We start from the raw sequence: 21,369 nt of genomic DNA, 5'->3' as shown, positions 1-21,369 counted from the left end.
CTTGTGTAAAGTATTGGTTTTATGTTATTGGCCAAAAACAAGTAACTGTGCAATTACTTGTTTTTCAAACTGAGAGTAAACCAGTACATTGAATTATATTCTCTAGGAAGAGGTGCAGTCGACGTTTCAGGCCGAGACCCTTCGTCAGGACTCGGCCTGAAACGTCGACTGCACCTCTTCCTAGAGATGCTGCCTGGCCTGCTGCGTTCACCAGCAACTTTGATGTGTGTTGCTTGAATTTCCAGCATCTGCAGAATTCCTGTTGTTTGCATTGAATTATATTGTATTGTTATGTCGACTTCCATTGATGTACCTGGCTACGATTATTTAAAACTAATTAAACACTTTAAGGATTAACAATGAAATTCCATTTGCATTTGTGCTAACTGATCTACTCATCCTTTAGGATTTAATGATTGACGATAACCTTCTAAAGTTGGAAGTTAAGCGCCTACGGGACATGCTTCACAGTAAAGCTGATGATGTGCTATGTCTGGAGAAACGAAAGTTGCAGCTTGAGACAGCAATGAAAGAAAGAACTGAAGAAATCAAAATTCACATGGATATATTGCAAATGCAGATCAAGCACATTGAACAGGAACAGCAAGGTATTAGGTATGTCAATTCTTAAACTGACCGATAAGCCTGCAATTTTCTTTGTGAATCATAAGTACAAATCCCATTGTGACAAAGGCAGAGGTAAAAGTTCATAAGCTAGGAGATAAAAAGTATACAGTCAAGTTTACAGTCAGATTTGCATTATCATACTAAGTGGCTTGAAGGACTGAATGGCCTATTCCTCCTCCTAACTAATATATCTGTATGACTTGAATGTACTACCATCTGAATTGAATTCCAGCGAATGTGCCACATGCTAATGTTGGAGCTATGCAAAAGAGGAAACTGATGATATCTACATATCTTCATGGAAGTTTATTTTGATACCGGTCCTGCAAATTGTGCACAATGATCCTACTAACAACATACAATATATTAGCTACAGACGAAAAGTTTACTGTTTAGCAGCAGAACATTCCATCCAGCTCCAATCCCTACTCCAACACATTCACTAAAGAGTTTTCACATTTGTTTTAGTGTCCCAGAGTAAGTTGACTACTTATTTATATATTTTTATATATTTCTTATTGTAACTAATAATTTTTAAATGTTTTGCACTATACTGCTGCCGCAAAATAACAAATGTCATGACATGATAATTAATCTGATTGAAATAATAAATTTGCTGGACCAGATTATCACATTATTATGTAAATCGTTCATTTCAATGATGAAGAACAACGGACCCACCACCGATTTCTGCGGCAGATTGCTAGTTATAAGCCTCTAGACAGAGAAACTACCATCTATTACAACTCTCTGGCTTCTTCCACTAAGCCAGTGTCAAATCCAATATTTGAATACTTCATCTTGACTGCCAAGTAATTTAACCTTCTGCACCAGCCTTCTGTGTCTTGTTAAAGTCCATGCAGACAACATCCATCATCTTTTCTTCATTAACCTTTATGGTAACCTCCTCGAAAAACACTATAAATTAGGTTAGATAGACATGGCCTGCCATGCACAAACCCACATTGACTATCCCTAGTCAGGTCCTATCTATCCAAGTACTTATATGTCCTATATGTCCTATCCTATAGAATACCTTCCCATAGTTAATCCACGACAGATGTCAGGCTCACTGGCCTATAATTTCACACTTATTCTTAGAGTCGTTCTAACAATGGAACAACATTAACTATCCTCCAGTCCCTCAGTTTGTTTATTTTTCTTTATTTTACTGTTTATTTGTGTTAGTAGTTACAATGTTTTTACATTTTAATTTTTTTATTCAATTGTTTCAAAATTTCAATAGTCATCAAACACTATCTGAAACAGTGAAGGAACCTCTGACAGCACAACAGAAACAGTAATTCTGGCAGGACCTCATAGTCTCAAGGCAGCAGTTTGTTATTACTGCAATGGTCAAAAGTGATCCAGCTTATTGGAATCATTAAATTTTTAATCATTTTAAAATGAGGTTTTAAGTGAGGCTTAAATTCAATTATTTTGAAAATTGTGTTCTATTACTTTTGACAGCAAGTTTAAAAGGTTGATTATTTTCATTAGTAATTACAATTACTACATTGCCACCTTAATTTTTAATGACAGTAAGGTACAAATACTTTTTTGGAGGTTGTATTTTAGGATTTTTTTGTTGTTTTCTTAACAGCAGCTTCATTTTATGGCAAATATTCTCTTCTCCAGGGTGGCAAATTGGTGGAGGTATATTTTATTCTGCCCGTCCTCAGTTGTTGCTATGCTTACCTATTATGCAACAGGCAGAACAATAGACTAATCAAAATTACTGCAGTTAGCTGATGTGCCTGGCATGGATAAAGAGATGTCAGCTTCTGGAAACTGAGAGATGTTGTAGGACACCATAGTGTAATTTTTTAGTTCAGTTTAATGGAGTCTGTTGTTACCAAAAATAAGTAAGTCAGATAATTCTACATCGCAAGCACTGTGGACATTTTCTGATGTTTTCCAATATCTCTACTACATAGTAAAATATATCTTCTTCTTTTATTTGTGCATGAAAGGTCATAGTCTGACTTGACCAAATTTGGAATATTGTGTACATTTTTGATCACCGCACCACAGAAAAGATGTGGTAGCGTGAGAAAGAGTACAGAAGAGATTCACCAGGATGTTGCCGGGAATGGAGGACTTCAGTTACAGGGAGGGATTGAGTAGAGAGGAGTGCTCAGTGGAGTGCAGAAGGCTGGGGCTCATCTTGTAGATATTTATAACATTAAGAAGGGGACTTAACTAGGATAAATGCTCATAGTCTTTTTCCAAGGGTAGGGGAGTCTAAAGCTTGAAGTCATAGGTTTAAAGTGAAAGGAAAAGTATTTAAAGGAGATTTAAGACCAAGTTTTTCCACACAAAGGGTGATGGGGATATGAAACAAGCTGCCAGAGGAGATGATAGAAACATGTTGGAAGGTTACGTGCATAGAAAAGGAACAGAGAGATGTGAACTAAATGCAGGAAAATAAAACTAGCTTATATTAGCATCTTGAATTACCCTGCTCCTAAACAGTAAGACCTTGACATTACTTCAAAAGTTAATCCTAATGACTAAAATATTCACATCTTATTGATTCGTGGTTTCTATTGAAAAACAGAGCTCTATAGTAGATCACACAATCTTCAGGAAGCTATGGTTGGTTACTCAGGACACATTACTAAATATATCCTGTTCAGCATGCCAAAATGTCCTTGTAACATTATTTCATATTAAGATGATTTATGTTCATTGGGCTTGTCTAAAAAAAATTGGACATAAGCCTAATATTTCATCTTTTACCCATTTTAATAATAACGATTTCCTAAAAGAATATTCACACTAATTGAATTTAAATTGGCTTACTTTTGTCATATGTACAGAGGAACAGTGAAACAGATGGTTTTGCATGCCATCCATAAAGATTATTTCATTACAGCAGTGAATTTATCAAGTTATTTACTCCCATTAAAGAACTCTCCGAGTGCACTATTCATGTATAGCATCTTCTGAATGAAGAAATTTTTTCTTAGCACTGTTTTTGCTTTTTTATGACAGCTTGAAACTGCACCCTTTTCAAGTTCACTCTGCCTCTTATATCACCAATTTGCATTTTACCAGGGGCATCATTTTTGTATGTTATAATGGTACATTACACTAAGATCAAAATTACCTCCTGTAGTATGATGCCTAGATCTGTACACACCTTCAACCTAATTAAAAGCATAATGTATGAGATTTCCAAACTTCTTAAATTCGTTAAATAATCTTTTGAAAGATAATTATGACCATTGAATGCCTCATCTCAGATCAAAGACTATTGTAGATACCACAACCCTAGGGAGCATGACTTCCACCCATTTGATCCTGGAATGATATTTTTTTTCTTATTTTACTCAGTCCAAAATACACAGTTGACAGAGATTGCAGTATTTCAGAAAATGCTCAAGCTGTAGATCTGAAGATAAAAAAACATATCAGATTTCTTTGATCAGGTATCCTGAAAACCAATCTTGGCACCCTTGGTTTTGACTAAAATGTTGATTTTTGAAAGTATGTCCGGTTAATGAAAACTTATGAAACATTATTGAAATTGATTACTTTATTTTAAAATAGGAAAATAAGATTAATAAGATTAAGCTGTTCTTTGTGTTATTTTTGTTTTAAAGCTGGATAAATGGAGTGAATTAAAGGTAACTTTTTATTAATTTTTTTAAATAAATAGTAAAAACAACCCGAAAACTTTAAAAAACTGCAAATGCTAGGAATGTGAAACAAATGCAGAAAATACTGGAAATACTTGGCAAATCAGGCTGAACTATAAGTACATCAGTAGCAAGAGAGTAGCCAGGGAAAGAGTGCAAAATCTACATAGAGCTAGGTGACATGGGCAAGGTCTTAAAGAAGAGTTCTCAACTGTATTCCCCAAGGAAAATGATATGAAGAATGGTAAATGTAGGGAGAGGTATGTAAATAATCTGGAATAAATTAGTATCAGTGAGGATGCGCTATATGTCATGCAATGTACTGTATAAGGATCTCATAGAGAGCTTTATCCTCAGTTGCTGTAGGAAACAAGGGAGGAGATAGCTGAGGCACTGATGGAGATATTTGCATCTTTGTCAGCCATTGGTGAACTACATAAGACTGGAGGATAGCTAATGTTGTTCCTTTATTTAAGAAGGGTAGCCAAGTAGCTAGGGTGATAAGGAAATTATTGGAGAAAATCCTAAGTAATAGAATTATAACATTCCTACACTTTCTGATGATAATTGAAAATTGCTGGATCAACCCAGTTCTTATGAGGAATTTGCTGAGGTTGTTCGCCCTTTGCACTCGGGGAAGGCTCCAGGTCCTGATGGACTTTCTGGAGAGTTTTATAAGGCTTTTTCCTCTTTGCTTATACCTCACTTACATTCAGACCTTTCAGACTCTTTTAAATGAAGTAGGTTGCCGCAATCTTTTTATAAAGCCTCTATTTCGCTTACTCTTAAAAAGAATAAGGATCCAGCTGAGTGTTCTTCTTATAGACCAATTTCCTTAATTAATGTTGATACTAAAATTTTATCTAAACTTTTGGCTCATAGGATTGAAAATATTTTGCCACCTATTATTTCTGATCAGACTGGATTTATCAAAAATCAATACTCCCACTTTAATATCCGTCGTTTATTGAATGTTATTTATTCTCCTTCTAAAGAGACATCGGAATGTGTGATATCCTTAGATGCTGAGAAAGCCTTTGATCGGGTTGAATGGAATTATTTATTTAAAACTGTAGAAAACTTTAACTTTGGGCCCAATTTTATTCAATGGATTAAATTATTTTATTTATCTCCCTCTGCTCAGGTTCTTACGAACTCTCAGAATTCTAAACCATTTAAACTCCAACATGGAACCAGACAAGGTTGTCCTTTGAGTCCTTTGCTTTTTGATTAGGTCTTAGAACCTAATTTTTTAACCAAACAGCTTTTTTTTCTGGTAGTGGGTTTAGATTGTTTTTATATAATAAAATTATTTCTTTTCAATATTATGTTTAAATTTAATGTATACGGATATGGGGTAATAATAGTATATTTGTGATTCCAATATGTTGTAATTGATATATATTATATATCTTACTGTACTTTGTATTCTTTTGTGTAAGAAATCAATAAAAGGTGTTGAAAAAGAAAGAAAGAATGAATTTATGTACATTTGGAAAGGAAGGGCCTGATCAGAAATAGTCAGCATGGCCGTGTGCAGGGAAATTCTGCCTCAGTAATTTGAGTATTTTGAGGACAAAAGCTGAATGTTGTCCATATGGACTTCAGTCAGGCATTTGACAAGTTCCTGCACAATAGACTACTCTTGAAGATAGAGGGACAGAGTGAGCTGGCTAATTAGATCCAAATTTGGTTTGGTGATAGGAGTAAGAGAGAGTGCTTGAGGAATGGTTTTCAGAAGGGAAGTTTGTAACGGTTGTGTACCACTGGGATTGGTGCTGGGATACTTGTTATTTATGATGTACATTAATGACTTACATGTGAATATGAGGGATCAGAATCAGGTGTAATGTCACCAGTATATGTCATGAAATTTGTTAGCATTGCAGCAGCAAGAAAAACTGAATTACAGTAAGTATATATATTTATATTAAATAATTAGCTTAAAATAAGTAATACAAAAGCCAAAATAAATAAAGAGTGAGGTCGTGTTCATGGGTTCAACGTTCATTTAGAAATCAAATGGTGGAGAGGAAGAAGCTGTTCCTGAATCACTGAGTGAGTGCCTTTAGGCTTCTGTAGCTCTTTCCTGATGGTAACAATGAGAAGAGGGCACGTCCTGGGTGGTGGGGGTCCTTAATGATGGACACCGCCTTTCTGAGACACCACACCTTGAAGATGTCTTGGGCTACAAAGGCTAGTACCCATGATGAAGTTGACTAATTTTACAACTCTCTGCAGCCTACTTCGATCCTGTGCAGTACCCACTTTCTCCCATACCAGATAGTGATGTAGCCAGTCAGAATGCTCTCCACGGTGCAGAGAACCATAGAACCATAGAACATCACAGCACAGAAACAGGCCTTTTGGCCCTTCTTGGCTTGCCAAACCATTCTTCTGGCTAGTCCCACTGACCTGCACCTGGACCATATCCCTCCATACACCTCTCATTCATGCACCTGTCCAAGTTTTTCTTAAATGTTAAAAGTGAGCCCGCATTTACCATTTCATCTGGCAGCTCATTCCACACTCCCACCACTCTCTGTGTGAAGAAGCACCCCTCCCATGTTCCCTTTAAACTTTTCCCCCTTCACCCTTAACCCATGTCCTCTGGTTTTTTTCTCCCCTAGCCTCAGTGGAAAAAGCCTGCTTGCATTCACTCTATATATACCCATCATAATTTTATATACCTCTATCAAATCTCCCCTCAACCTCTGCTATCTCCTCTGGTTCCATACACACTTCTTCACTGTCACACTTGATTGGTCCTATTCTCTCACGTCTTATCCTCTTGCTCTTCACATACTTGTAGAATGACTTTGGGTTTTCCTTAATCCTGCTTGCCAAGGCCTTCTCATGGCCCCTTCTGGCTCTCCTAATTTCATTCTTAAGCTCCTTCCTGCTGACCTTATAATCTTCTAGATTTCTATTTTTACCTAGTTTTTTGAACCTTTTGTAAGCTTTTCTTTTCTTCTTGACTAGGTTTCAACAGCCTTTGTATACCATGGTTCCTGTACCCTACCATCCTTTCCCTGTCTCATTGGAACGTACCTGTGCAGAATACCACGCAAATATTTGCCACATTTCTGCCGTACATTTCCCTTGGAACATCTGTTCCTGCCTGATAGCTTCATATTTCCCCTTACTCAATTAAACGTCTTGTCGGGTCATTCTTTGTTTCCCTTTGTATTTCAGAATTTGCTACTTGCAACTGGTCCACCAATGCTGTGTGAAACACTTCTGCTGGGTCACTGTATGAAGACTTTTCTTCTTCAGTTGCCAACAGTGGAAGGTGTGACAAGCTATCCGCGTTGCTGTGTTGTTTGGTACCCTTGAACTCTACATCAAGAGTCGGTTCCTAGGAACAGCGCGTAACGTTTTCACCAGGTAGCAGTCATCACTGGAATTCCCACACTGGGATTGAAAATAGACACAAGGGGCTGGTGATCTGTCACTAGCATAAACTTTTGTCCGCAGAGTTAGTGCTTTATTCCTCATATTTGACTAAGTCTCTAGGTTGACCTGTGCATAGCTGCATTCTGTGCTTCTCAGTGATTTTGAAGCAAACACAATCAAGCATTCGGATCCACCTTTCATAATGTGTGACAAAACGGCCCCAATTGCATAAGGGGATGCATCACAGACTGACAGGCAGCAATGGGTCATAATGGGTGAGCAGCCCATTGGATGTTTGCTTCTTTGTTTTTGCTTCCTATCAATCTCTGCCTTAAATACACCCAACAACCTGGTCTCCACAGCAGCATGTGGCAACAAATTCCACAAATTCACCACCCTTTGGCTAAAGAAATTTCTCGGCATCTCTGTTTTGAAAGAGCACCCCTCTATACTGAGGCTGTGCCCTCTTGTCTTAGACTCTCCCACCATGGGAAACATCCTTTCCACATCTGCTCTGTCTAGGCCTTTCAACATTCAAAAGGTTTCAATGAGATCCCCCTCATCCTTCTGAATTCCAGTGAGTACAGACATAGGGCCGTCAAACGTTCTTTGTATGATAACCCTTTCATTCCTGGAATCATCCTTGTGAACCTCCTCTGGACCTCTTCAATGTCAGCACATCTTTTCTAAGATGAGGAGGCCAAAACTGTTCATAATACTCAAGACTTCACCACTGCCTTATAAAGCCTCAGCATCACATCCTTGCTCTTGTATTCTAGACCTCTTGAAATGAATGCGAACCTCACATTTGCCTTCCTCACCACTGACTCAACCTGCAAGTTAACCTTCAGGGTGTTCTGCACAAGGATTCCCAAGTCCCTTTGCATGTCAGAGTTTTGGATTTTCTTCCCGTTTGGAAAATTGTCTGCACATTTATTTCTACTACCAAAGTGTGTGACCATGCATTTTCCAACATTGTATTTCATTTGCCACTTTTTTTCCCATTCTCCTAATCTGTCTAAATCCTTCTGCATCCTACCTGTTTCCTCAACACTACCTGCCCCTCCGCCAATCTACGTATCATCTATAAGCTTGGCAACAAAGCCACCTATTCCATCATCTAAATAATTTATATACAGCATAAAAAGAAATGGTCCCAACACTGATCCCTGTGGAACGCCACTAGTCACTGGCAGCCAACCACACAAGGATCCTTTTATTCCCACTCACTGCCTCCTACCAATCAGCCAATGCTCTAATCATGTTAATAACTTTCCTGTAATACCATGGACACTTAACTTGGTAAGCAGCCTTATGTGTGGCACCTTGTCAGAGGCCTTCTGAAAGTCCAAATACACAACATCCACTGCATCCCCTTTATCTATCCTACTTGTAATCTCCTCAAAGAATTCCAACAGGATTCCCTGAAGGACACCTTGATTACTTTGTACAATTTTGTCCTGTGTCACCAAGTATTCCATCACCTCATCCTTAACAATTGACTCTAACATCTTCCCAACCACTGAGGTCAGGCTAACTGGTCAAAAATTTTCTTTCTGCTGCCTTCCTCCTTTCTTAAAGAATGGAGTGACATTTACAATTTTCAAGTTCTCTGGCACAATGCCAAAGTCCAATGATTTTTGAAACATCATTTCTAATGCCACCACAATCTCTAATGCTACCTCTTTCAGAACCTTAGGGTGCAGTACATCTGGTCCGGGTGACTTAATATACCTTTAGGTCTTTCAGTTTTTTGAGCACTTTCTCTCTTGTAATAGTAACTGCACCCACTTCTCTTCCTTCACACACTACAACATCAGGCATACTGCTAGTGTCTTCCACAGTGAAGACTGATACAAAATACTCATTTAGGTAATCTGCCATCTCCTTGTCCCCTGTTATTATTTCTCCTGCCTCATTTTCTACATTTTCATTGATTCCATTGTTTTTCTTGGATTTACTGTGAATGTCCACAAGAAAATGAATCTCAGGGTTGTATATGGTGAAATACATGTACTTTGATAATAAATTTGCTTTGAACCTTGATATATAAGTTAAATTAAATAAATAGTGCAAGAAAGAGAACAAAAAAGAAAAAAAAAGTGAGGTAGTAAACATAGGTTCATTGTCCATTCAGAAATTTGATGGCAGTGGGGAAGGAGCTGTTCCTGAAGCATTGAGTGTGTGCCTTTAGCCTCCTTCCCCTTGACGGTAGCAATCAGAAGAACAGCAGACTAATCGATTCACAGAGATAGAGAGCCTCGCACAGGTTGGGGAGAAAAGTTTGAAAAAGGAGTGTTTTGCAGGGCTCGGTGCATAAGAATAGTGGGTATGACTGCAAGGCCAGTTTTCTGTTCTGGGTTTCAGATGTGGGATGTCTGGGAGACTTCCAGCCTCCCTGACGGCCACACCTGCGCCGGGTGCATTGAGCTGCAGCTCCTTAGAGACCAAGTTAGAGAACTGGAGCTGCAGCTCAATGACTTTTGGCATATCAGGGAGAGTGAGGAGGTGATAGACAGGAGCTACAGGCAGGTAGTCACCCTGGAGCCACAGGAGACAGACAAGGGGGTGACCGTCAGGAGAGGGAAGGGAGGTCATCAGGTAGTGGAGAGCACTTCTGTGGCTGTACCCCTTAACAATAAGTACTCTATTTTGAGTGCTGTTGGGGGAGACCTACCTGGGGGAAGCAACAGTGGCCGTGCCTCTGGCACCGAGTCTGGCCCTGTGGCTCAGAAGGGTAGGGAATGGAAGAGGAGGGCAGTGGTAATAGGGGATTCTATAGTTAGGGGGACAGATAGGTGATTCTGTGGACGCAAAAAAGAAACAAGGACGGTGGTTTGGCTCCTAGGTGCCAGGGTTCATGATGTTTCTATGTGTGTCTACAATATCCTGAAATGGGAGAGTGAGCAGCCAGTCATGGTACATATTGGTACCAATGACATAGGTAGAAAAAGGGTGGAGGTCTTGAAAGCAGAATGCAACGAGTTAGTAAGGAAGCTGAGAAGCAAGACCTCAAAGGTAGTAATCTAGGGATTGCTGCCTATGCCTCGTGACAGTGAGTATGGGAATAGATCTTGTCGTTGTTGGGAACAGAGGAAAGAATGTGGTCAAGTTAGGCGTAGAAGTTCATCTTTACTTCATCTTCAGCATCCAGAGTTGGAGTATAGGCGCTGATGATGGTACCGTGTTGGTTCTTGACAAGTTGGATTCGCAGAGTCATGAGACGTTCGTTGATTCCCAGTGGTTGCTCTGTCAGCTTCTGAAGTAGGCTGTTTCGGATGGCAAAACCTACTCCATGGATCCTCGGTTGTTCAGGATCAAGTCCTTTCCAGAAAAAGGTGTATTGACCTTGCTCTTCCTTTAGTTGCCCTTCTCCAGCTCTGCGGGTCTCACTCAGAGCAACAATGTCAAATTTCTGGAATTCCTGGGCAACAAAGACAGTTCTCCTCTCTGTTCGGTCTGAGTTTGGGTTATCCATCAGAGTTCCTATGTTCCAGGTTCCAAATTTCATAGTTTCATTTCTTGATGTTTTTCGACCGCATAATGGTGATCCCTCTGGACGCGGCTTTCCAGACAGGATGGAGTGAAGCAGACTATTTTTAGGGCACCTTTTCTAGCCCCTTCCCAGTTCAGGGTGAGCAGAGTGGATCCTAAATAGGGCTGCTCAGATGTGAATACTGCTGCCGAACAACTTTCCTGCTTCTGTCCAAAAGTTGAGCGACTGAATCAAGTATTCACCGCTTTCATGCCTGTTCTTGACTAGGAGCTTCCAGCCATCACATTGCCTGCTCCCGTCGCCCTTCCCCGATCGCCAAAAGACTTGAAGAAGTGTCCCACAGAGCGAAGACGCCTGTGCGTGTATTTGTTTAACGTGTTACTTGATGTTGCACTCCAAGAAACACACAATACTTCACAAATCAACCAGCTGATTCCAGTGGCATGGAAACCACGACGATTGGAGCTGATGGATTTGTTGCAGCCTTCATCCATCTTCACAGCCATTGAGTTTGAAGTAACTTCATCCGCTCGTTCCACCGTTGAGGTCTTGGATGGATTGTTCTTTGTCAGGGACCTCACCCTCGACCTTACCGCCATGGGTGACCCTACCAGGAGCATAGCTCCAGACGGCATTGCTCTCGGGATCTCAGGACCACACAAGCCTCTCCACAGTGACAAGCTGACAATCCACGGAGTTGCAGCTCTTTCAGAAAACCCACCTACAACAGATTCTGACTGCCTTCAACCGTGCACGAAACTTGGGGTTACCATCAATTCCAAGAAGACTCAGATCATCTATCAACCATCACCAATTGAGACAAATCGGATAGAACCATCGTTTCAACTTGGCGAAACAACCTTGGAAAACATGGACCACTTTCCATATCTTGGAAGTCACCTCTCCTCCAATGTCGACCTTAATGACGAGATCCAACATAGTCTTAAATGCACTGGAACAGCTTTTGGACGTCGCCAAACAAGAGTCTTTCATGATCATGACATCTGAACAGATGCCAAAATGTTAGTGTACAAAGCAGTGGTAATCCCAACACTCCTGTATGTATCAGAAACCTGGACAACATACCGACGACATCTGAAGGCACTTGAAAAGTTCCATCAACGCTGACTTCGAAACATCTTAAATATCAGCTGGGAAAATAGAAGAGCCAACGTCAGTGTGCTAAATGAAGCAAAAACAACAAGCATTGAAGCCTATGTCATCAAGAACCAACTAAGATGGAGCGGTCATGTTGTTCAGATGAAAGACGAATGTCTGCCGAAACAAATCTTCTACTCCCAGCTTAAAGAAGGCAAACGTAAAAGAGGCAGACAACAGAAGAGATTCAAAGACGTCTTAAAAGCCAACATGGCCTCGGTTAAATGACAGATTCTTAAGATTCATAAACAAGATGGCACTTTGACAGTTGACCATGGCGAGATTAATAAATCCTTTCAAGAATTTTATACCTCTCTTTATCAATCAGAATTTCCTGATGACTCCACTATAATGCATGAATTTTTTAAGAAACTGAATATTCCAAAATTAACATCTAATGAATGTTCAAAACTAGATGTACCTGTTACAGTAGAAGAAATAAAGAATGCTATTTTTTCAGTGAACTCAGGTAAAGCACCTGGTCCAGATAGATTTACAGTAGAATTTTAAAAAATTTTTCTCAACTACACTAACTCCTTGGTTATGTAGTGTTTTTAGGGGTGCAGTCTCAATAGGTAGATTACCGCAATCTTTTTATCGAGCTTCTATTTCCCTAATTCTTAAAAAAGATGAGGATCCTACTGAATGTGCATCTTATAGGCCTATACCTCTGCTGAATGTCGATTCTAAGATTTTTTCTAAAATATTGGCAAGGAGATTGGAGAATGTATTACCCCAAATTATTTCTGCTGATCAAACTGGATTTATTAAAAACCATTACTCTTTTTTTTAATATTAGGAGATTAATGAATATTGTTTATAGGCCTTCACCCAAAATTCCAGAATGTGTCATTTCATTGGATGCTGAGAAAACTTTTGATAGAGTTGAATGGATATATTTATTCAGTACCCTTGAGAAATTTAATTTTAGTCCGATATTCATTTCCTGGATTAAACTGATATATTTTACCCCTTTGGCCTCGGTATTTACTAATAATCAAAGATCCCCTTTTTTTCTTTTTTTTTCATTTATTCCGTGGTACTAGGCAGGGTTGCCCTCTTAGTCCATTACTATTTGATATTGCCTTGGAACTGCTAGCTATTGCCATTCGTGACTCCCCTAATATATTTGGTATTACCCGTGGCAGTGAGATTCATAAATTATCACTATATGCAGATGATCTACTATTATATATTTCTAACCCAGGAAAATCTATTCCGGCAGTATTACCTTTGCTTGCTCAGTTTAGTAGTTTATCTGGTTATAAACTGAACCTAGGTAAGAGTGAACTCTTTCTATTAAATATGCAGGTTCCCATTTATAGAAACTCTCTATTTAGAGTGATTACTGATTATTTTACTTATTTGGGAGTTAAAATTACTAAGAGACATAAGGATCTATTCAATTTCAACCTTTTACCATTAATTAATCAGGTTAAACAACTGATTACTAAATGGTCCCCTTTGTCTCTATCACTGATTGGCCGTATTAATGCTACTAAAATGATTATTTTACCCATATTTTTATATTTATTTCAAGCAATACGGATTTTTATTCCTAAATCTTTTTTTGATACTATTGACTCTAAAATTTCCTCTTATATATGGCAAAATAGAAATCCCAGATTAAGTAAAAAATACTTACAGAAACCTAAGAAAGAGAGTGGTTTGGCATTGCCTGTCCTAAGATTTTACTATTGGGCAATTAATATCCGATACTTAATATTTTGGACACAAGATTGGAATATAACTCCAAGCCCATATTGGGTAAACTTTGAAGACCATTCTGTACAAGGGTTTTCTTTAGCTTCCATTTTAGGAACTTCACTGCCTTTTGCACTAACTAAATTGAATAAACAAATTTTCAACCCTATAGTTAAACATACATTGTGAATATGGTTTCAATTTCGTAAATTTTTTGGCCTGAATGAATTTATGTTATCAAGCCCGATTATATCTAATTTCTTTTTCCAACCCTCGGTAATGGACCAAGCCTTTTTGATATGGAAAACAAAAGGTATAATATGTTTTCGTGATCTATTTCTGGATAACTGCTTTATGTCTTTTGAGCAGTTATCTGAGAAATTTGATTTGCCTAGATCCCATTTTTTTAAGATACCTACAAATAAGAAATTTTTAAAATACTATGTTGCTTACCTTTCCGACTTCAAATCCTTCTGGCATTTTTGATAAAATTTTAGGTTTTAATCCTTTGCAGAAGGGATTAATAGCAATAATTTATGATATAATTATGAAATTACAGCCAGATATATCTGATAAAATCAAAAATGAATGAGGAAGGGAACTTCAACTTTCCCTACCTATAGAGAAATGGGAAAAAATTTTCAATTAGTTAGTACTTCTTCTATATGTGCTAAACATACATTAATACAATTTAAAGTAGTACACAGAGCTCATATGTCCAAAGATAAACTAGCTCGTTTTTATTCCCATATAAACCCTACTTGTGATAGATGTCACTCTGAAGTGAAATCTTTAACTCATATGTTTTGGTCCTGTCCTCTTCTGGAAAAATATTGGAAAGACATTTTTGATATTATTTCAACAGTTCTATGCTTCGATTTAAAACCCCATCCTATTACGGCAATCTTTGGATTGCCAATGGTAGAACATAGATCTTTGTCTTCTTCAGCCTGTAGAATGATAGCTTTTGTTACTTTAATGGTGAGAAGATCTATTTTGTTGAACTGGAAGGAAACTAATCCTCCAACTACATTCCAATGGTTTTCTCAAACCATATTAAGTTTAAATTTAGAAAAAATTAGAAGTGATATTTTTGACCCTTCGGTTAAATTTGAAGAAACTTGGAAACCTTTTATGCAACATTTTCATATGATGTAATCTGACCTTTCCGAATCTTTTTTCTAAATTTAAATTATATGATGAGAGGAGCGGAGTTAACGACATTACTGAACGTGTCTGATATAAGCTGTTGGTCTAGCCCTGTTTTGCCTTTTTTTGGGTTTTTTTTTTCTCTTTTTCTTTTGGGTTTTTTTTTGTTTATATATATATTTTTTCTTTTTATTTCTTTTTTTAATGTTTAATCTCATTATGAGTTTGGAAGTCTTTTATATCTATGTTACTTAAAATTCACTTTATATATGCTGGTGAACATTTTTCCAATCTCTTTGTACCAACTTTGTTATTGAGTTTATAATTTTGAAAAATTAATAAAAAGATTTAAAAAGAAAGAAAGAGCCAACATGAAGAAATGTAACATCGACATCAACAATTGGGAAACCAATGCCAAGGACAGGAAACTCTGGCAAGCCATCATCCGAGAAGGAACAGCAACTTTCGAAGCCAACAGATGTGCAGAATTATAAGAAAAAAAAAAGAAAATGAAAAGAGAGGCAGCAACAACCAAAGCCTAATCTGCCATCTGGAACTACCTGTCCTGAATGTGGAAGAACTTTCAAAGCCAGGATTGGACTCATAAGCCACTTGAGAGCCCATAAGTAGATCAACAGAACGAAGACCATCTTCCTCGACCTCGAGGGATAGCCACGATGACAACGATAGGGATAGAATGAGGTGGAGGGTAAATGTGTGGCTGAAGGATTGGAGCAGGAGGCAGGGATTCATATTTTTGGATCATTGGGACTACTCCTGGGGCAGATGTAACCTGTACCAAAAGGACAGGTTGCACTTGAATCCAAGGGGTCCAATTTCCTGGCGGGGAAGTTTACTAATGCTATTGGGGAGGGTTTAAACTAGATTTGAAGGGGGGTGGGAACCGAAATAAAGAGAGAGACGATGGAGAGGTTGGAGCACAAGTAGAGACAGCTTTGTAGGGAACTTATGAGGAAGGGTAGACAGATGTTAGAGCTGCACTCAGCCTGATGGTTTGAGATGTGTCTATTTTAATGCAAGGAGCAGCATAAACAAGACGGATGAACTTAGAGCGTGGATCAATATGTGGAACTGTGACATCGTGGCCATTACAGAGACCTGGATGTCTCAGGAGCAGGAATGGCTGCTGTGAGTGCCGGGCTTTAGATGTTTCAAAAAGAACAGAGAGGGAGGCAAAAGAGGTGGAGGTGTGGCATTGCCAGTTTGGAATAGTATCACGGCTGCAGAAAAGAAGAAAGTCATGGAAGGATGGTCTACTGAGTTAGTGTGGGTGGAAGTCAAACAGGAAGGGGGCAATAACTACTGGGTGCTTTTTATAGAACCCCCAATAGTAACAGGATATCGAGGAGCAGATAGGGAGGCAGACTCTGGAAGGATGCAATAATAATAGGGTTGTTGTGATGGGAGATTTTAACTTTCCTAATATTCGCTGGCATCTCCTTAGTGCAAGGGGTTAAGATGGGGTGGAGTTCGTTAGGTGTGTTCAGGAAGGTTTCCTGGCACAATATGTAGATAAGCCAACTAGAGGAGAGACTGTACTTGATCTGGTATTGGGAAATGAACCTCGTCAGGTGTCAGATCTCTTAGTGGGAGAGTATTTTGGAGGTAGTGACCATAACTCTATCTCCTTCACCATAGTGCTGGAGAGGGATAGTAGCAAACAATTTGGGAAAACATTTAATTGGGCTAAGGGGGAAATATGATGCTATTAGGTAGGAACTTGGGAGCAGATGTTCTCAGGGAAATGCACAGCAGAAATGCGGCAAATGTTCAGGGAACATTTGCATGGAGTTCTGCATAGGTATGTTCCATCGAGACAGGGAAAGGGTGGTAGATTAAAGAACCATGGTGTACAATGTATGTAGAAAATCTAGTTAAGAAGACAAGAAAAGCTTACGAAAGGTTCAAGAAAGTAGGTAATGATAGAGATCTAGAAAATTATAAGGCTAGCAGGAAGGAGCCTAAGAATGAAATTAGGAGAGCCAGAAGGGGCCATTAGAAAGCCTTGGCAAGCAGGATTAAGCAAAACCCCAAGGCATTCTACAAGTATGTGAAGGGTAAGAGGATGAGCCGTGTGAGAATAGGACCAATCAGGTACAGCAGTGGAAGCGTGTGTGTGGAGTTGGAGGACATAGCAGAGGTACTTAATGAATACTTTGCTTCAGTATTCACCAAGGAAAAAGAAGTTGGCAATTGTCGGGATGACTTACAGCGGACTGAAACACTTGAGCATATAAATATTAAGAAAGAGGATGTGCTGGAGCTTTTGAAAAGCATTAAGTTAGACAAGTCACCGTATACCTCAGGTTACGGTGGGAAGCGAGAGAGGAGATTGCTGAGCCGCTTGCGATGATCTTTGCATCATCAATAGGGATAGGAGAAGTACTGGAGGGTTGGAGGGTTGCAAATATTGTTCCCTTGTTCAAGAAAGGGAGTAGGGATAACCCTGGAAATTTTAGACCAGTGAGTCTGACTTCAGTGGTAGGCAAGTTGGTGGAGAAGATCCTGAGAGGCAGGATTTATGAGCATTTGGAGAAATAATCTGATTAGGGATAGTCAGCTTGGCTTCGTCAAGGTCATGCCTTACGAGCCTGATTGAATTCTTTGAGGATGTAACAAAACACATTGCTGAAAGGAGAGCAGTGAATGTAGTGTATTTCGGTAAGATATTTGATAAGGTTCCCCATGCAAAGCTCCTTCAGAAAGTAAGGAGGCATGAGATCCAAGGAGACCTTGCTTTGTGGATCCAGAATTGGCTTGCCCACAGGAGGCAAAGGATGATTGTAGATGGTTCATATTCTGCATGGAGGTCGGTGACCAGTGGTGTTCCGCAAGAATCTGTTCTGGGATCCCTCCTCTTTGTGATTTTTATAAATAACCTGGATGAAGAAGTAGAAGGGTGGGTTAGTAAGTTTGCTGATGACACAAAGGTTGGGGGTGTTGTGGATAGTCTGGAGGGTTGTCAGAGTTTATAGCGGGATATCGATAGGTTGCAGAACAAGGCTGAGAAGTGGCAGATGGACTCACCCCAGGTAAGTGTGAACTGGTTCATTTTGGTAGGTCCAATTTGAAGACAGGATATAATATAAATGGTACGACTCTTGGCAGTGTGGAAGATCTGAGGGATCTTGGGGTCTGTGTTGATAGGACACTCAAAACTGCTGCGCAGGTTGACAGTGTTGTTAAGAAGGCGGGGACTTCCGTCTGCAGCTCAATGGAGTAATACATAAATTTTGTGGCTGCCTTTAATTCCTCCTTTTCCCCAGTCTAAACCTTGAATTGTTTAACTTTTATTTCTTGGATCTTGGAGGGAAATAGTTGTCATTATGTCGTATCCTTTAAGAAGTGGAAAGCAGCTTTTTGAACCCAGCAATGGAAAGGGAAAAACTTCGAAAGAAAAATCAGAAGATATGCCTGTCTGGGCTGAGCGTTTGGAACATGCGTTGATGGGTCTCGACAACAAAATAGACAATAACACTTCTGAGTTGAAGTCATTCCGACAGAGTATTGAGTACAGACTATTGAGGAAAATATTGTTTCCTTGAATGCTGAGTTTAAAGAATCAAAACGTCAGATTGTGGATATTTCAACCTGCTTGGAACAGGCTCAACACAAAATTGTCGACTTAGAGGTGAAGTCTCGTCGAAGTAATATCCGAATTGTTGGTCTGAAGGAAGGCTCTGAGAGTGGGAATTTATTGGACCATTTTGCCAATTTGTTTCAATCTCTGTTTCCGGATATTTTATCTCAGCCTCCCGATATTGAAAGAGCTCACAGAATTTTCAATTCATCAGATAAAGCTCAGCCAATTTTGGTCAATTTTCTTCGCTTTAGAGTTAAAAACCAAATCATAAAATGTGCAAGGAAACAAAAAGTTTTAAAATTTAACGGTTCTGAGATCCACTTTTACGAAGATTATCTACGGGAAGTTATGGGACAGCGGATCAAATTTATACCTGCTATGAAGATAGCACATGCAAAAGGGCTTTTCTCATCACTCAGATATCCTGCTGGATTAAAATTATTTCCTAAAGATTCTATACCTCGTGTCTTCTGGGATCCCCAAGTGGCATTGGACTGTGTCAATTCTATTGTGGAATCGGCTGATGTATGAAGGATATTAGAGTTGCTGAATAATTTTCTGAAAGAAAACAGGCTTTGAAGATTTCTGTATGGTGAAGATATCCTTTGATTGATGGATTATTTAAAGAAAAGGTGAACTTTTTGGTCTGACTAAAGAATGACTTTTTTTGAAGTCTGTTTAATATACGGAGTGAATTAATACAGTGGACAGATTGTTAACTGGTTTGGTTATCTGTTTCTATCTTCCTTTTTCTCTATTAATTAAGTGATAGTTTGCTTATAGCTTATATAGACTTTTTCTTATGGAGTGTTTAATAATAGATAATTAACTTTAGTTCTTTTGTTAAATAAGGTAGTAAGCTAAAGAATAATGGCGCTGTTTTTCTCTTGTTAGAGATTATATTGTTTTGGCATAATAGCATTGCTTTGACATCTTTGGAGACTGTTTTTGCATTCCCTAGTTTATTTTCAATGATTAAGTATAAACATTTTTTTCTTCTCTGTTGGGCTTTCTTATCTTAAGGTTATGTATTTTCTTTGTAAGAGGGAGGGGGAAATTGAGAGTAAAAACTTTTAAATCACTATTTAAATAGAGCGGCATGCGGAGTTCTGCCTTTTTTGCTTTTTTTCTTGGGGATGCGTTCCAGCTTTTTTTCTCCTTTGCCGGATTTCTATCTTTGGGGATGGTGGGAGGTTTGGGGGTATTTTTGCATTTTGGGGTTTCTGGTGGGATTTCATTTTTCAGTTTTCTTTTTACATATACCCTGTATTTTTCCCCATTATGGAGCTCCAGAGCATGCGTGTTTTCTACTTGGTTATACTCATCACCGCCATCTTTGATTAGCCCGCGATGGTATGCATGTATTTTCGTGTTTAAAAACAATATTCAATGGTACTTAAACAGATCAACATTATTAGTTGGAATGTACGTGGCTGGGATCACCCTATTAAGCGAAGGAAGACCTTTAAAATTATTAATCGATTCCAGCCCGATATAATTTTTGTTCAAGAAACGCATATCAGAACAGGCAATCAAAATAGATTTTTTAAAATGTGAAAGGGCCTTCAATATCATGCTACTTGTCTAAATAAAACAAAGGGAATATCTATTGTTATTAAATCTAATATTTTATTTATTCAAGAAGACATCGTCTCAGATAATAATGGTAGGTTTTTAATTATTAAAGGAACAATTTGTAATAGAAAAATTGTCCTGGTTAATCTATATGGACCTAATGAAGATGATCCTTTTTTTAAAAAATGTATTTGGTTTATTACCAGACTTAAATGAATATATGCTGCTGATGGGAGGTGACTTCAACTGTTGTTTATATCCTTTGATTGACAAGAGTTCAACCAATCAGCAGCTTCTGAGTTGTTCAGCAACACTTATTAATTCCTTTTTAATTGATTATAGTTTGATAGAAATCTGGAGAAATTTACATCCTAATGATAGAGATTATTCTTTTTATTCACATGTCCATAAAAAAATATTCGAGAATTGATTATTTTATAGCTGATTTCCGATTTTTGTCCAAAGTCCAGAAATGTGAATATGATGCTATTGCTGTTTCGGATCATGCACCTTTAAGCTTAACTTTTGAATTAAATGATGTTAGTAATGCAAATGTGCCTAGGTGTTTTCCAGAAAATTTATTACAATGTTCAGACTTTGTCAAATTTATAGAGATTCAGATAAAAGATTTCTTTCTTTTTAATAATACAGGAGATGTGTCGAAATTGATTATATGGGATACACTTAAAGCATATTTGCGAGGTCAGATAATCTCCTATTTGGCAAAGCTCAAGAAACAGACAAAAATAGAGTTAGATAGAATTTCAAAACAAATTAAAGACCTGGATAACACTTATGCAGTTTCTCCTAAAGTTGATTTATTGAAACAAAGGGTTGAACTTCAATCACAATATAATTTACTATTAACTTATTCTATTGAAAGAAATTTGCTTAAATTAAAAAGTCAATTTTATGTGTTTGGAGATAAAATTAACAAACTATTAGCATCTCAACTTAAGGCAGTTAGAGCTAAAAGACAAATTTTAAAAATTCATAAGGGAGATGGTAGTTTAGCT

The 21,369-nt window shown here is 38.3% G+C and overlaps 1 protein-coding gene across 2 annotated transcripts in view; it reads left to right on the top strand.

Annotated features, from left to right (window-relative positions):
• ccdc39 (coiled-coil domain 39 molecular ruler complex subunit) overlaps positions 1 to 21,369 on the top strand; it is a 115,994-nt gene that overhangs the window by 50,762 nt on the left and 43,863 nt on the right. For both annotated transcript variants that reach the window (XM_063044854.1, XM_063044855.1), the window contains exon 13: positions 407 to 615. In XM_063044854.1, coding sequence (XP_062900924.1) covers positions 407 to 615 — 209 coding nt within the window. The remainder of the gene's footprint in view (positions 1 to 406; positions 616 to 21,369) is intronic.

The sequence above is a fragment of the Mobula hypostoma genome, chromosome 4, assembly GCF_963921235.1.
Source record: "Mobula hypostoma chromosome 4, sMobHyp1.1, whole genome shotgun sequence".
In the NCBI taxonomy this organism is placed as follows: Eukaryota; Metazoa; Chordata; class Chondrichthyes; order Myliobatiformes; family Myliobatidae; genus Mobula; species Mobula hypostoma.
Note: the sequence above shows the minus strand (reverse complement) of the source record. Positions and strands in the feature narration are given on the sequence as shown.